Source organism: Diabrotica virgifera, chromosome 7 (genome assembly GCF_917563875.1).
Source record: "Diabrotica virgifera virgifera chromosome 7, PGI_DIABVI_V3a".
In the NCBI taxonomy this organism is placed as follows: Eukaryota; Metazoa; Arthropoda; class Insecta; order Coleoptera; family Chrysomelidae; genus Diabrotica; species Diabrotica virgifera.
In genome coordinates, this window is record NC_065449.1 from 225,045,567 (window position 1) to 225,061,502 (window position 15,936).

Consider the following 15,936-nt stretch of genomic DNA (forward strand, 5'->3'; position numbering starts at 1 on the left):
CGTCTATGAAAGAAATTTTTATTAACTATGAAATAAGTATCGGAATTAGAAATTTACCTTCGATTTTTCATTTAATGCATTTAAGACTAAAGGTACAAATATTTGACGGAGCGAATCGACTATCCCTACTTTTTCTTTCTTTATAATAAAGTCGAAAAAAGAGAGAAAGTTGTAAAGATATTTTAAGAGTGTAGGCGCAAATAGTTTACGGCTATCCCTACTTTTTCTGTCTTTGCATGGCAAATTACGTGTATTAGTAAAATTCTGTTATGGATATGCAAACATTACTTGACAAAATTTTTAAATGATGGCTTTTGAATGTTTTTTGATAACTGTTACTTGTATAAATACATAAATGATTAATTCCATTAATCAATATAATATTTATTTTACTAACTATGTATTCAGTGATTGTAATAATTTATATACTGTACAACAAAAACTAATATTCAATTGAGAAAAGAGAAAAAGCGACAAAGTGATTTTTTTAATAATAGATTGTTACTATGGAACGCTTACAATTTTGAACATCTTTAACAAAATACTTGGATCACAAAATATACTCTGGTGTATTATTCTCTGCTTGGATCTTCCATAAATAATAAACAATAAATAACTTTTTATTAAGTTCACATCTTAAATCAATTACCAAATACACTATCAATATTATTTAATCTTCAACTCCAAATATTCCCGATGCCATGTCAAAACTTTTAAAATATTATTTAAAATTGTCACTGTCTTGTCATCAAATTCTATTCGACTTAGTGCGTTGTGTGCCAAAGATAGCGAATGTTCAATTTGGAAAATATCACCACGGACATGGTGTTCATTTTTTTCGAATACCTACTGAAAAAACTAATAAATATTTTAATAAAAATTTAAACGGAGAATGAAAGACTAAATTATTATCGAGGGCCGAAAGCCCCTTAGAACAAATAAAAAGTTTCTTTTGAATGAGATATTTGAAATTAAAAATCACAGTAAATTTTCTCTTAGATTTTCACACCTGTAACTTATTAAAATAAACATTATAGAGGTTTTCAGGGACTTTCGGCCCTCGGTAATATCGTAATCTTTCAGTCTGCGTTTAAATTTTTTTAAAAACACTAATTAGTTTTCTCAGGATTTGAAAAAAATTAATCCCATTTAAATAGCATTGGAGCCGAAACTTTGTACCCATCCCCTTAATAGACAATTTTTAAAAATGTATGTGGTAGAAATTTATGCTGATGACCTTGGTATATTAACATACCTACCGGTATAGATATTTATGAATACTTAATTTGCCTTTTTAGTACTTAATATCACTTAAAATTGCTCGGATAAGCACTTCTAATAATATTTTCACAATGAACGTCTTCAAGAGATCACCTTTAAATGAAAAATTCTAGGATATATAAACAAAGAAAATATAGAAAGCTTCGATCTTCGATTATAATAATTAATCATGTTTATACAGGGTGTCCCGAAAAGATTGGTCATAAATTATACCACACATTCTGGGGTCAAAAATAGTTCGTTTGAACGTAACTTACCTTAGTACAAATGTGCTCATAAAAAAAAGTTACAGCCCTTTGAAATTACAAAATGAAAATTGATTTTTTCCAATATATCGAAAACTATTAGAGGTGTTTTATTGAAAATGGACATGGGGCATTTTTATGGCAGGAGGGCAGGAGTATCTTAAAACAAAATTATAGTGAAATTTGTCCACCCCATAAAAATTTTATGGGGGTTTTGTTCCCTTAAACCCCCCCAAACTTTTGTGTACGACGTGTACGTTCCAATTAATTCATTGTTGTGGTACCATTAGTTTAACACAACGTTTCTAAAACTTTTTTGCCTTTTGGTGTTTTTTAGATAAGCCAGGTTTTATCGTGATGCGGCTTCTTTTTTAATATGTTTACATAAATGTTTTACGGGGGTTTGGTCCCTTTAAACCCCCCAAATGTTTGTGTACGTTCAAATTAAAAATTATTGTGGTACCATTAGGTAAACACGGTGTTTTTAAAAATTTTATGCCTCTTAGTCTTTTTTTGATGTCACCTTTTATCGAGATGTTTCTTCTTCTTCAAAATATATACCTAATAATGTAAATTATAAATAAATTTTCAGATTATTAACAGCTCTCTATAATCGTACTTAACCATATACAAATATGTGGTGGATTCGACAAATATTCAAAATATCTCGATAAACACTGGCTTATAAAAAAGTACTAAGAGGCAAAAAAGTTTTTAAAATATTGTGTTTACCTAATATTGCAACCATAATAATTTAAAAACTTACTAATGAAGTAAAAACCTCAAGTGTAGGTAGACGGTCAAAGGTCAGTTTGAAGCCAAGATGAAGACCACTCTGTAATACCGCTGCATTTTAATTTCTTGTGACATCGACTTATTGTCGACATTTTTGTAGCCGAAATGGCATAATTATTATAATATTAAGGTCTTTTGACCTAAATATGTAGCTAGTTCCAACTACTTTGGATCTAAAGTTTCTACCACCTGATGATGGACTGATTGGTCCGAAAACGTTTGTGTGATTTTATCCATTTTGGATCATTTTAGAAAAATTTTTTAATAAATTATATACCATCTACCTACACTTGAGGTTTTTACTTCATTAGTAAGTTTTTATTATGGTATACAGCCAATGAGAGGAATCTTTTCCTTTTTATTTGTTTAATTTTTATTTTAATAATAATTTAATTGGAACGTACACAAAAGTTTGGGGGGGGGGGGCGGTTTAAGGGAACAAAACCCCCATAAATTTTTTATGAGGTGCAAAAATTTCACTTTAATTCTTTTTTAAGATGTTGCTGCCATAAAAATTCTACATTTCCATTTTTAATAAAAAATCTCTAAGAGTTTTGGATATATGAAAAAAAATCGATTTTCAGTTTGTAACTTCAAAGGGCTGTAACTTTTTTTGTATATAGGTAAGTGAGGTTCAATCAACCTATTTTGACCCCAGAATCTGTGGTAGAATTTATGACCAATCTTTTCGGGACACCCTGTATAATATGTGAAAAAAATTTTGTGAAACTCTTCTACAAATTTCGTAAACAATTTGATATATTTTCAGTATGTTTTAAAAGGTGCATCATATCATATTATCAGTGATATTATATGTAATTAAAGACAATTAAATTATAGATATAAATTGTTATTATTTGGAGGCTTTACTAATAAAATAAGAGTAAAAAATTGTAATATTTTTTTGGAACTGGAAATAGAGATATTTATAATAGGTTTGTTCTAGCAAACAGTCAAACTAGTCAGAAACCGTCAGTAAACAGTTGGTCAGTGAGAGAACATAATACAGTCACCAGTGCTATCCCCTCTACTCTCGCTGGTCCGCAATTCTCTGATGGTTTCAAACCGTTTGAAACTGATGCTATACCCTATTCCACGACCATACGCCTGTTTTGGATTTCTTCGACAACGAATATTTTACTGTGCAAAATAAGAAGAACGAAAATAAATTGCAAATTACATTGTTGTTTATTGGAATAATTATTAGCTCCATTTACTTTCGTACTTCTTAGGTTTCACAGTAAAATATTCTTTGTCGAAGTAATCCAAAACAGGCGTATGTTCGTGGAATGGCCCATAGAACAAACCTAATATTTACATTAATTTACATTATTAGGTATATATTTTGAAGAAGAAGAAACATCTCGATAAAAGGTGACATCAAAAAAAGACTAAGAGGCATAAAATTTTTAAAAACACCGTGTTTACCTAATGGTACCACAATAATTTTTAATTTGAACGTACACAAACATTTGGGGGGTTTAAAGGGACCAAACCCCCGTAAAACATTTATGTAAACATATTAAAAAAGATTTTGATCCCAGAATGTGTGGTATAATTTATGACCAATCTTTTCGGGACACCCTGTATAAACATGATTAATTATTATAATCGAAGATCGAAGCTTTCTATATTTTCTTTGTTTATATATCCTAGAATTTTTCATTTAAAGGTGATCTCTTGAAGACGTTCATTGTGCAAATATTATTAGAAGTGCTTATCCGAGCAATTTTAAGTGATATTAAGTACTAAAAAGGCAAATTAAGTATTCATAAATATCTATACCGGTAGGTATGTTAATATACCAAGGTCATCAGCATAAATTTCTACCACATACATTTTTAAAAATTGTCTATTAAGGGGATGGGTACAAAGTTTCGGCTCAAATGCTATTTAAATGGGATTAATTTTTTTCAAATCCTGAGAAAACTAATTAGTGTTTTTAAAAAAATTTAAACGCAGACTGAAAGATTACGATATTACCGAGGGCCGAAAGTCCCTGAAAACCTCTATAATGTTTATTTTGATAAGTTACAGGTGTGAAAATCTAAGAGAAAAGTCAAACTCCTTGAGTGTATTGACAATAAAAATATAAAAGGAACTACAGAAAGGTGAAGACCAATTTTGAATTAGGAAGGTAGTTAGGGGGTTGTTTTCACTGATTTTTTCGTAGAGAAAAGCAGGTACCGACATTTTTTTGATTATAAGTCTCTTAATTTTCATGCTAGAATTTTTTTATTATTTATTTTTTTTTTGAAAGGTTTAATTGTATACATGAAAAAATATTATTTAAGTTTTCCTCGAAAAATGCAAATTTTTCCCATTATTTGGCTTTGAATATTTCAAATTATGCATTTGACGAAAAAAGCTAAACTTTAACATGCCGTATCTGGGTTTATATTGGTCTTAAAGATATTATATGAAAAGAATTTGGTTTGTGTTATTAAAAGATAAAATTTCGATATCTACAGTTTTTTTTATTAAATGCATAAATTTCGAGGTATTCTCCAAAAACCCTCTAAAAAAGTCGATTTTTTCGTCTAAAAACTGTTATTTTCAAGCGCGAATAACTCGAAAAATTTTTTTCTTAGAATCACTGTTTCCATCGAATTACATGGTTAAAATGTAATAAAAAAATTCCCACCCCCGAGATGGGGTGGATACCACCCCAAGGTTTTAGCGTATGATAGCAGCATGATATATAAAATGATCCTTGAACTATTCCCTACCTTCTGTGAAAATTTCAAGTAAATCCATGCTGGACGAAAAAATTGCGAGCCAAAATGCTTCATTTCCTCAATCGACTATTGGGGCCGACCGACCGGCTCTGTCCCGTCATATAGCTGACCGACTATAATAACTTTTATTTATATTTAATTTAGAATGTGTGTACTGATTTTCAGCCTTAGTAAATGGAAATAATTACCTTCGTAGGAAAGCAACTTTGATACCCTCTCAGTAACCCCTGTTCTACGTTTCGCTTGACCGACCGCAGTATGTTTCTCTACACACGCACAGTAATCAACTGTGAAACATCTAGCTTTAGTAAATTCAAAGAGATTTTTCAGCGCTGCCTCTTGGTCTATGTGTACTGGTATTGTTAGATTTTAATGTATATTTCTTTCAAAAAAATCTTGAAAGCTTAATTTTGTACACAAGTCAAATGCAATGAATTTTCAACCTAGTATTATTAATGGTTCATTTAGTGTATTTAATTTTGCATATAATTATCGTTTATTTATTTAACGTGTTACGGCTTATTTAATTTTGTATTAATTAACATTTGTTATAATAGCATTCATACACCTGAATTAAAACAAAGTAACTCTTACCATTATTTGTATGCGGGCTTGTTATAAATTTTAAGCCTTTATTATGTAACCATTTCAAATAGGTAGATTGTGATAACACAGGCGAATATTCTATTATATCTGAATTTAATTGGAACATTATTCCAAACTTGCAAGAGGTTAAATAGAACCGGTGAAATGTGGCTCGGTCATTTGAATATCGGTTACAAAATTGCATAGACGTTGAAAGTGGTCATTTTCAACATTCACTTTAGACTTATATCCTTAACATCACATTAATTGGTACATTCATTAAATTTTGTTATGGTTTATTATTTTTTGTTAGTTATTCATTGAATGAAAATATTTGTTATATTATTACATAATACTTATTTGTTAAGTTATTTATATTTATAAGAATTGAATGTATTCCCGGCAAATGAAGAAAACTAAAAATATCTCAGAAACTAATAAGTTTAGGTATAGGAGATGCTATATAAAAATGAAAGAGTATCATAAATACAATATTTAAAAAAAAAATAGAATATAGGGTGATCTATTAAAAAAAAATGAGAAAACGTAATTTTGTTTTGTAGTTTAAAAGTGCTTATAAAATGAATGTTCTACTAAAAAATTCTTGGCTTAGAATGCTGTTGATATACCAATCTAAAAACTGTTACATCAGTTGTATATTGTTTTGATTTATGTTTCATGTAAGTTATTTATTGAATAAAAATAGTCTTGTTATATTATTATATACAATACAAACTTTTTTTTGTAGGAATTTTACGATTTTTGTATATTAGGGAAATATGATAATTTCTTAATATACCCTATTCCACGAACATACGCCTGTTTTGAATTATTTCGACAACAAATATTTTACTGTCCAAAATAAGAAGAACGAAAGTAAATTGCAAATTACATTGTTGTTTATTGGAATAATTATTAGCGCCATTTACTTTCGTACTTCTTATGGTAGGGGAGCCCAAGCGGGGATTTTTGCAGTTACTCGAGCGCGTCAGATTAGCATATGGGAGAAACCTGGTACCCTGCAGATGTACCTCTACCATATATTGGCTCTTAACACAGGGGAGTTCGTTAAGGGGGGCCCGAAAAAAAAAATCTATCCTTAAAAAAACTCGAAATTGTCAGATTAAGATAAGGTAAGTTAAGTACATGCAAAAGAGTGTATATTTCAAAAATCTGACGATTTGAGCCTGGCGTAAGGAAATGGGTGAGTCCCAAAGTTTCACAAGAAAAAAGCGAATATTTCGCGAAATGAATGACAGATCGAAAAACTAAAAAATATATGCCCAATATTTTTTAAAAATCTATCGAATGATACCAAACACTACTTCCCACGGAGAGGCGTGGGGTGTAAATTTAATATTTTAAATACGAATCCCGCGATATTTCGCGAAATGAACATCAGATCGAAAAACTTTAAAAGACACTTATTCAATATTTTTGAAAAATATATCGAATGGTACCAAACACGACCCCACATGGATGTGGGGTGGGGGGTTACTTTAAAATCTTAAATAGGAGCCCTCATTTTTTATTGCAGATTTGGATTCCTTACGTAAAAATAAGTAACTTTTATTCGAAACATTTTTTCGAATTATGGATAGATGGCGTTATAATCGGAAAAAGCGATTGTTGGAAATGGAAAATTAAATTTAAAAATGGCAAGCGCCCACTAAAATGGAAAACTTTACTTAACTTTTTTTGGTTTTAGGACCTACTCTTCACAACCCAATAGGTCACCAAAGCGCTCGAGTGACTGCACATTTAGCATACTTTGCTCCCCTACCCAGTAAAATATTCGTTGTCGAAGTAATCCAAAACAGGCGTATGTTCGTGGAATGGCCCATATCACATTTATTGGTATATTCACTGCATATTGCTATGGTTTATATTTTGTGTTAGTTATTTATCTAATAAAAATAATTTTATTTAATTATCACTCAATACTAATTTATTTCTACTAGAAAAATTGAATGTTTTCCCGAAATTTGAAGAAAACTAAAAATATCTCGGAAAGTAATCAGTTTAGATATAGGGAATGCTATATAAAAATGAAAGAGTATATTAAATACAATAATGTTGAAAAATAAAATATAGGGTGATCCATTTAAAAAAATAGAGAAAATCGTAATTTGGTTTTGTAGTTCACCCTGTATACAAATGTTCGTCAATGATGTGAATTGGACTTAATTTAAAAGTTACAGTATATTGTTTATCTTACTACATAAAACAAATTATTGTCTACGAATTACTTCTTTATATACAGGGTGTTAATCTCATAGTGATTTCGAAATAAAAATGGCCATAACTTGTTAAATACTCTGTATAGTAAAGCAAAACCGTGTATTATATAAACAAGAATTGTGAGGGAAATATAAATATGAAAAAATATATAGGGTGTCCCATTTAAAAAATTATATGTTTGATATACCACGCAGTTACTGATCACCCCGTAGAAATGGACATATTTTCCAAGCATGGAGAATATCATTGCCTATATTTTTTTTTAAATAACTTTTCTCGATATTTTGTACCATAATGGAGTTATCGACCGATCCCGCACTAAAAACTCACCCTGTATGTATGTTTAAAAATAGGTACATTTTATATAAAAAATTGTTAAAAACAACATAATTGCAATTCTGCACAAAACCTGCAAATCACAAAAAAACGTTAAAGATCTATTATACCCTGGTAAAATTTATACAAACATCACTTTCTGTATAATATCCTTCTTCCACATTATCGTCAGTAATGTCACTGTTCGCCTCATTATACCATTTTGTGCATACTTCTTCGAAATCATCGTCTAATACTCTTCAGCTTTACGAGAACTATCCATATTAAAATAACACTAATGGTGACCTTGCGTCTAGTAGACTCCGCGACGTAAATATTTCGAAAACGGGACGAGCGAGGTACCTCTCATTAACACATTCGAATATACTCTAAAAAGCTAGGAAGGTACACCGAATTACAGGTTGCTAGGTATTTGTGGCGAGAAACGCAGACGCGTTAATAAACGTGCGGAGTCTGTGAGACGCATGGTCACCAGTTAAGGGTTAACTGAAGCATCACTGAAGAGACTCGAAGCATTTGAGATGTAGTGCTATAGACGCATGTTGAGGATTTATTGGATAGACAGAGTTACCAACGAAGAAGTTCTACATAGAATGGATAAAGAGCGCGAACTAGTTGCAACCATAAAACTTCGCAAACTGGAATACCTGGGCCATATAATGTGCAATGAACAACGATATGAGCTACTTCGGACTATACTTCAAGGTAAAGTGCATGGGAAAAGAGGTCCAGGACGAAGAAGAATATCCTGGCTGCACAACCTGCGAAAATGGTTTAACTTAACCACTACCGGACTTTTCAGGGCAGCATTCAACAAAGTCACAATAGCCATATTAGTGTCCAACATCCGTAACGGATAGGCACCATAAGAAGAAGGTTGCCATATTACTGAACAACTAGATCCAGATAAAGAGATACAAGAATGTAGAATCGAGATAGCCCGCACAACATTTTTAAAAATGAGGTCATCCTTCTGTAATGATAACTTGCAACTTCAACTTCGGAATCGTATGATTAAATAATGTTACATTTGGTCAGTCCTCTTATACGGTGTCGAAGCATGGACATTAAAAATATCCACCATTAATGGTTTGGAGACCTTTAAAATGTGGCTGCACAGACGTACATTAAAAATACCATGGACGGCTATGCTGACAAATGTGGCAGTCCATAAAAGAGCAAATGCTACTCGTGAGCTGCTTGATAATATCAAAAATGTAGAAAGATGGCTTATTTTGGACACGTAGTAAGGGGAGACCGATATAATATTCTTCAACTTATTATAATTGGTAAAACCGAAGGACGCAGAGGAATTGGTAAAAAACAGGCCTCTTGATTGAAGAACAGCAGGGAGTGGACAGGCATGAAGAAAGCAGAGCAACTATTTAGAATAGCTCGAGACAGAGACAGTTTCGCGATGTTAATCGCCAACATCAAGGGGACTTGATAGGGCACGTTAAGAAGAATATCTAATGATACAGCCCAAATGGTATTAGGACGTCCTTTCATGTTCCAACTTATTGTTACTACTATTTTCGACCTAAATATACCTCCTTTCTCATCTTTTGCATCCACTATTTGATTTTTTTGACATCTCAGACATTTTCGTTTAGTTTTGCGTTTTAGTTCTATTTGTCCACCACAAGCTACTCACTAGCCATTTCTTTGCAGTCATTAGATTTATAGATTTACGTATATTTTCTTACCTTATCTTTAATCAGTTGATCGAATTTGTAATAGTTTTAATAAATATAAGTATATATAGAATATTTTGAAGATCATTTATTTTTTCAGTGATTACTGGATCTACTGATGGCATTGGTAAAGCTTATGCATTTGAATTGGCAAAAAGGGGTATTAATATCGTATTGGTCAGCAGAAATGAAGAAAAACTGAAGAAAACTGCAGAGGATATTGGTAAGAAGATTATGTTTTTGTATAATAAAACGATTATTATTTATTTCATGTTTGATGTCCGCAGATTTAATAGTACCAGAGGAAGTATAATACGATACACACGTAGATGATTGTCATCTCGAGATCTAGGTAAAATACAGTACGAATATAACTTTCCAGGTACATGAACATTCTTAGTGGATTTGCAATTTAATGAGCGTAATAGATGAATGTATATATTGCCGGTCCGGAATAAGAATGACGTAACTGCAAAAAGCCAAATTTTTCAGGAGAGTAAAAAAAACGATTTTTAAATATTTAAAATAGGGATTAACTGAGGAGTAATCGTTCAGCCAGGAGCATCGGTATGGCGTTTATTCTTACAATGATGGCTTTTATTTTTATCCTTAATGGGTCGAATTTCATTATCTCAATTTAATCCCCCCATTTCAACCCTTTTTACAGTTGCGTCATTCTTCATCTAAAATTTTTTAAATAAGTGTTTAAAATAGTGACTAAATAAAGAGTAACCGTCTGGAGCATCGGTATAGCGTTTATTCTTACAATGATGGCTTTTAGTTTCATCTCCATTGGTTCCAATTTCATTATCTCAATTTAATCACCCCATTTTTCAACCCGTTTTTATACAAAAAAACTATTTTTAAATATTTCAATTTCAAATTTCGAATTTCATTATCTAATTTAGTCCCCCCCCCCCCTTGCGTCATTCTTCTTCTGAAACAAGGTCTAAAATAGTGAATATTTCAATAACGGAGCATCTACCCTGTGGTGGCTCAGTACATAGTTAGAGTTCTGTCGCTTTTCTGGATCTAAGGTCAAGTATGGTGACTGAAGCTATTACAGGAATTATTGAGCTTGAGAAACCGTTTTTCCCGTAGGAAATAGATTTGATCATACTTATGAAGCATATAACTTAAAAATTCGAATTTTCCCGGATATTACGTATACTCATCTAGAGTCCTTCTACAAACGCTCAGTTATTGGCGCAATTCGTAGGTTGAAATTTTGAGTAATTGTCGAAAAACCAAAATTTTCAAAGTATAGTTTTTCAGTTTTTCAGTTATACTGAGCCGTGTGTATATCTGATCCTGACGGCTTAAACACCATTTGAAAGCTTAACTCAACACTATTGATTTGTTGTATTTGCGGTTCTCCTGTCTCTTCTTGATCCAACGATATATACCTCCAAAAAATATGCAGTTTTGTACCTACCAAGTCCTCTAGATGGCTTATGGGTGGTCAAAAGTCACAAACTACACCGGTTCTGAATTGGCCCAGACCCCTTCTTTAAACGCAGAAAAAAAATTAAATTCGGTTTAACTTTCAAACACACATACATACATTCATATCCACAAACATTTTCCCTTTTTTAAATAAAAATTGAGTCATACGTCTGAGCTCGGTAACTTTTGAATGGTATAACCGATTTTCCAAATTAAACATGCATTGGAAAGGTAATGATCAGTACTATTAGAAGCCGTAAAGGCCGGACTTAAATTTTTGAATTTTTTGGGAGTTTTGGGGACGAGAACGAAAAACAGACCCTAAAAAGAAAGGTCCGTAAAATCCACACCCTTGGACCAAAATGGATGGTTGACATATGAATGGGTGAGCATTTTCCTAAACTTTAAGATGGGACTTGGCCCATCTTTCAAATCAGTCAGATTTAGAAAATCGAAAATTTCATGTATACCTATATAGTGTCGCTTGTAGGGGGTGTTGGTGTGCGCCACTGGCGAGAACTGCCGTTCTCTGGTAATTTTAGAAGTTAATTAGGCAATAAACAGGACTTGACAAAATTTGGAGTTACGTCATTCTTATTCAGGACCGGCGATATGACCTTATTTTTTGTCTGGGTTCAATTTTTGTCAGTGATTTTATATCTCTAATTGGTCATAGTTCGGTAACTTATTTCCGTAACTATATTGGCAAGAATAGTAATTTAGTGTAATTATGATTGAGTAACATATCACACAGATTATTAAACATTATACCAAGGTCTTTATCTAAAAAATGTTTTAGTGTGTTAATAAACAAGTAAAAACGGGTGTTTTTACCCATTTAGTAAAACCTTAAGAATTCATCATTATCATCATCATCATCATCATCATTGGCTCTACAACCCATGGTGGGTCCTGACCTCTTCTAGAATCGGCTTGAATTGGTTCTTGGTTCCTTCGCCTTTGTTTTTCAATTTTCTACACCTAATACTAAAACTGTAAGAATTACAAGTGTAAAACACAAACGTATCATATGCAAAATTTAATTTTGGTTCATGTGCATTTAATAAAAAAATAAACAAAATAGTTATTTATGATATAAGTGTTAAAAGTACACGTTTAAGGCACGCATGTGAAAGTTTGCAGAATGAGCGAAGCGAGTTCTGCAATTCACATGACTGCCTTAAAAATGTACTTTTTAACACGCATATTATACAATATTTTTTTCTACAAACGTAATTACAGGACAATATCTACAAAAATTTTTACTTGAACTTGACTGACATTCCATATTTATATTTTTTTGACATTACATCAGAATTGCCTATACGGTCAATATAGGTCTGGATCCCGCGTATGAAAAAAAAGTTGATTCATAGCAAGCTGAAAATTTGTTAATAGCTTAAGGGTGTCTAGTAGGACAAACTTTGATATATGGGAACACTGGAACAGGGGAAGTTTTAATTGTGGAACAGGTTAAAAATTTGGAACGGTCAGACCACAAAAACGGCGCATGTATTTTGTCCGACAGAACAGACTTATACTCTCCAAACAGAGATTAAACTCTCGTGCAAAATGCAGACTGCTATTTATCACCAAACGGGCGTTTTAATGAATGGAACATGTAGAATATGTCAAATGACAGGAATTATGACAGGTGATATATAGCAGTCTGATTTTTGCATGAGAGTTTAATCTCTGTTCGGAGAGTTTAAGTCTATTCTGTCGGACAAAATAAATGTGCCGTTTTCGTGGTCTGACCGTTCCAAATTTTTAACCTGTTCCACAATTAAAACTACCCCTGTTCCAGTGTTCGCATATATCAAAGTTTATCCTACTAGACACCCTTAAGCTATTAACAAATTTTTAGCTTGCTATTAATCAACATTTTTTTCATACGCGGGATCCAGACCTAATACGAACTGCAGTGCCATAAAAATTTTAAAGCACTAGTGCTTTAAAGTACTATTTTTGACGCTCGTATGGAGTGCTAAAAATTGCATTTTTAACACGGTTGTAGAAAAAGTAGATTAAAGTGAATGATATTATGATATGAACATAACGAGCTTGAAAAAAATCTCTTTGAAAATTTTCTACCATAGTTTACTTCATTCTTGAGAGGGTAGATAGCTTTTCGTTGTATTTTATGTACAATAAATATACCAATATGACAGCTCAGAAATTTAGTGAATGATATCAAGATACGTACGACGCGACAGTAGGAAGTATATTTTACGTACAATAAATATGCCAATAGGAAAGCTCACAAATTTAGTGAATGATATATAGTAGGGAGTATGTTTTGGAGTTAATGGACCTAATGAAGTTCCAGTATTGCGACATAAGTTCACCTAACTTCCATGTTAGGTAAGAAGCAAATAGCAGCTGAATCTGAAATCACTTGACCTAGCGTCCAAGCCATTTTGAACAGGAACAAATTGTATCCGTATAAAATACTCTTCGTGCAAGAACTTAATGGGAATGATTATGACCACCTCGCTGTTTACATTTTACACACATTCACAATTTATATTTAATTTTTTTTCTCTGACGAATGCACTTAAATAAATGGTCTGTAAATCGTCACAATTGTCTTTATTGCTCTGATTTCCTTGGCCCAGAATTTTCGACGAGATGCATACACAACTGCAAAATTAAATGTATGGCCTGGTATTTTTGGTGATCGATTGTTGGGACCATTTTTTACCTGGAAAGTCGACTGATGGAATGTATTCACAATTATTGAAAGGCGTGATTACTTGCGCCATCACTAATATTATTGAAAATGATCAAGGTCATATATCTGATATGAATTTTCAACAGGTTGGTTTTCTTCCGCATTAAGTTTTTCAGAGACAGAAATGCTACGAATCACCAATGCCTCATTTTGAATCACACGTGCTGCGTGTAAAGTGGAATGGCTAGTGGAACGGATAACACTATAACGAAAAAAACTTGCCATTCCCTGTCTTAAAATTTTATATTACGTAACTGATTATCATTTATATCAAAACTTATCATTATTACTAAACATATTCGAGTATCTTATTAAAAAACAAATTTTGCAATAAAAATTTGTTGAATTTCCTGAGGAATTAATGCTTTGTGAGCACGATGCTATGTAATATTTTTATAATAATATACAATTGTTACCTAAAAACCGTGTCAACAGACAGTTAAAAATTCTAAACAAGAGAAAAGTTACGGAATAATAATTAAGAAATATTTAAACAGATTCCTTAAATTTTCTTGTCGCATTTCCGGTTTTTTTATAATACCTACCTATATCTTTTTTTTTTTGATAAAACACTTTTCTAACTAATTTTTATTTTGCACAATTTTATTTTGGAATTTGAGTTGCTCATTATTTTTCCAATGAAGCAAGTTTTCTTGCTGTTACAATATTAACTTCAACCTCTGCTTCAAATGTTGCAAAGCTTTTATTCAAATTTTTAGTATATAGTCCTGTTGCCAGGCCTCTGCAACGGCTTTTTTAATTCAGATGGACTTACTCAAGTTTTTCTTTATGTATTTTGACCCGTAGAACACGAATTTTTTGGGTAACAGTTGATCCGGATGTCGATAAGATTGTTATAAACAAAGAACTTGAGGAATTACATGACAGCGATTTTTCGCAAAACAAAACATTTTTTGTATTTTTTGGGTGATTCTCAGCAAAAAATGCTGTTACAAGTTTTTTCGTAGGATGCATAGTTTTCGAGATAAACGCGGTTGAACTTTCAAAAAATCGAAAAAGTGCAATTTTTGAAACCGAATAACTTTTGATTAAAAAATAAAATAGCAATTCGGCTTACTGCATTGGAAAGTTCATTGTTTCATAAAAGTTTCATAAAAATTAAGTTTTTATTTGTTAAACAAAGCCATAAACACGTAGTGTTTCCCGTGCCCAATGCATGCGTTTGAATGTACGTAATCTACGTGGAAATTGTCTGTATGCTCTCCTACTCGTTCGATTTCAAATGAGAAATGCATTGAAAATATCATTTAATCACTATGTGTTTATAGCTTTGTATAACAATAAAAAAATTAATTTTTAGCAATGAAAGTAATCAAAACCGATAGAATTTGACTTTAACTTTCAAATGCGGTAAGCAGAATTGCTATTTTATTTTTCAATCAAAAGTTATTCAGGTTCAAAAATTGCAATTTTTCGATTTTTTGAAAGTTCAACCGCGTTTATGTCGAAAACTATGCATCCTACGAAAAAACTTGTAAAATCATTTTTTGCTTAGAATGACCCAAAAAATACAAAAATGTTTTGTAAAAACAAACAAACACTGTTTTGCAAAAAATCGCTGTTATGTGATTTCTCAAGTTCTTCGTTTATAACAATATTATCGACATCGGATCGACTGTTATCCAAAAAAATCGTGTTCTACGGGTCAAAATACATATATAAAACAACTTGGGTAAGTCCATCTGAATTAAGAAGGCCGTTGTACCCCCACTGGCGACAGGACTAATATTAGTATCGGCTGTATCAATAATATAATATTTTTTTTGTTTTTTTCTGGTTTTTCTTAAACTGTATTCACATTTATTTTTATATTTTATTTA

At 31.8% G+C, this 15,936-nt stretch overlaps 1 protein-coding gene across 2 annotated transcripts in view; it reads left to right on the forward strand.

Annotated features, from left to right (window-relative positions):
* LOC114348679 (inactive hydroxysteroid dehydrogenase-like protein 1) overlaps positions 1–15,936 on the forward strand; it is a 127,392-nt gene that overhangs the window by 62,649 nt on the left and 48,807 nt on the right. For both annotated transcript variants that reach the window (XM_028299196.2, XM_050657191.1), the window contains exon 3: positions 10,016–10,138. In XM_028299196.2, the coding sequence (XP_028154997.1) occupies positions 10,016–10,138 (123 nt within the window). The remainder of the gene's footprint in view (positions 1–10,015; positions 10,139–15,936) is intronic.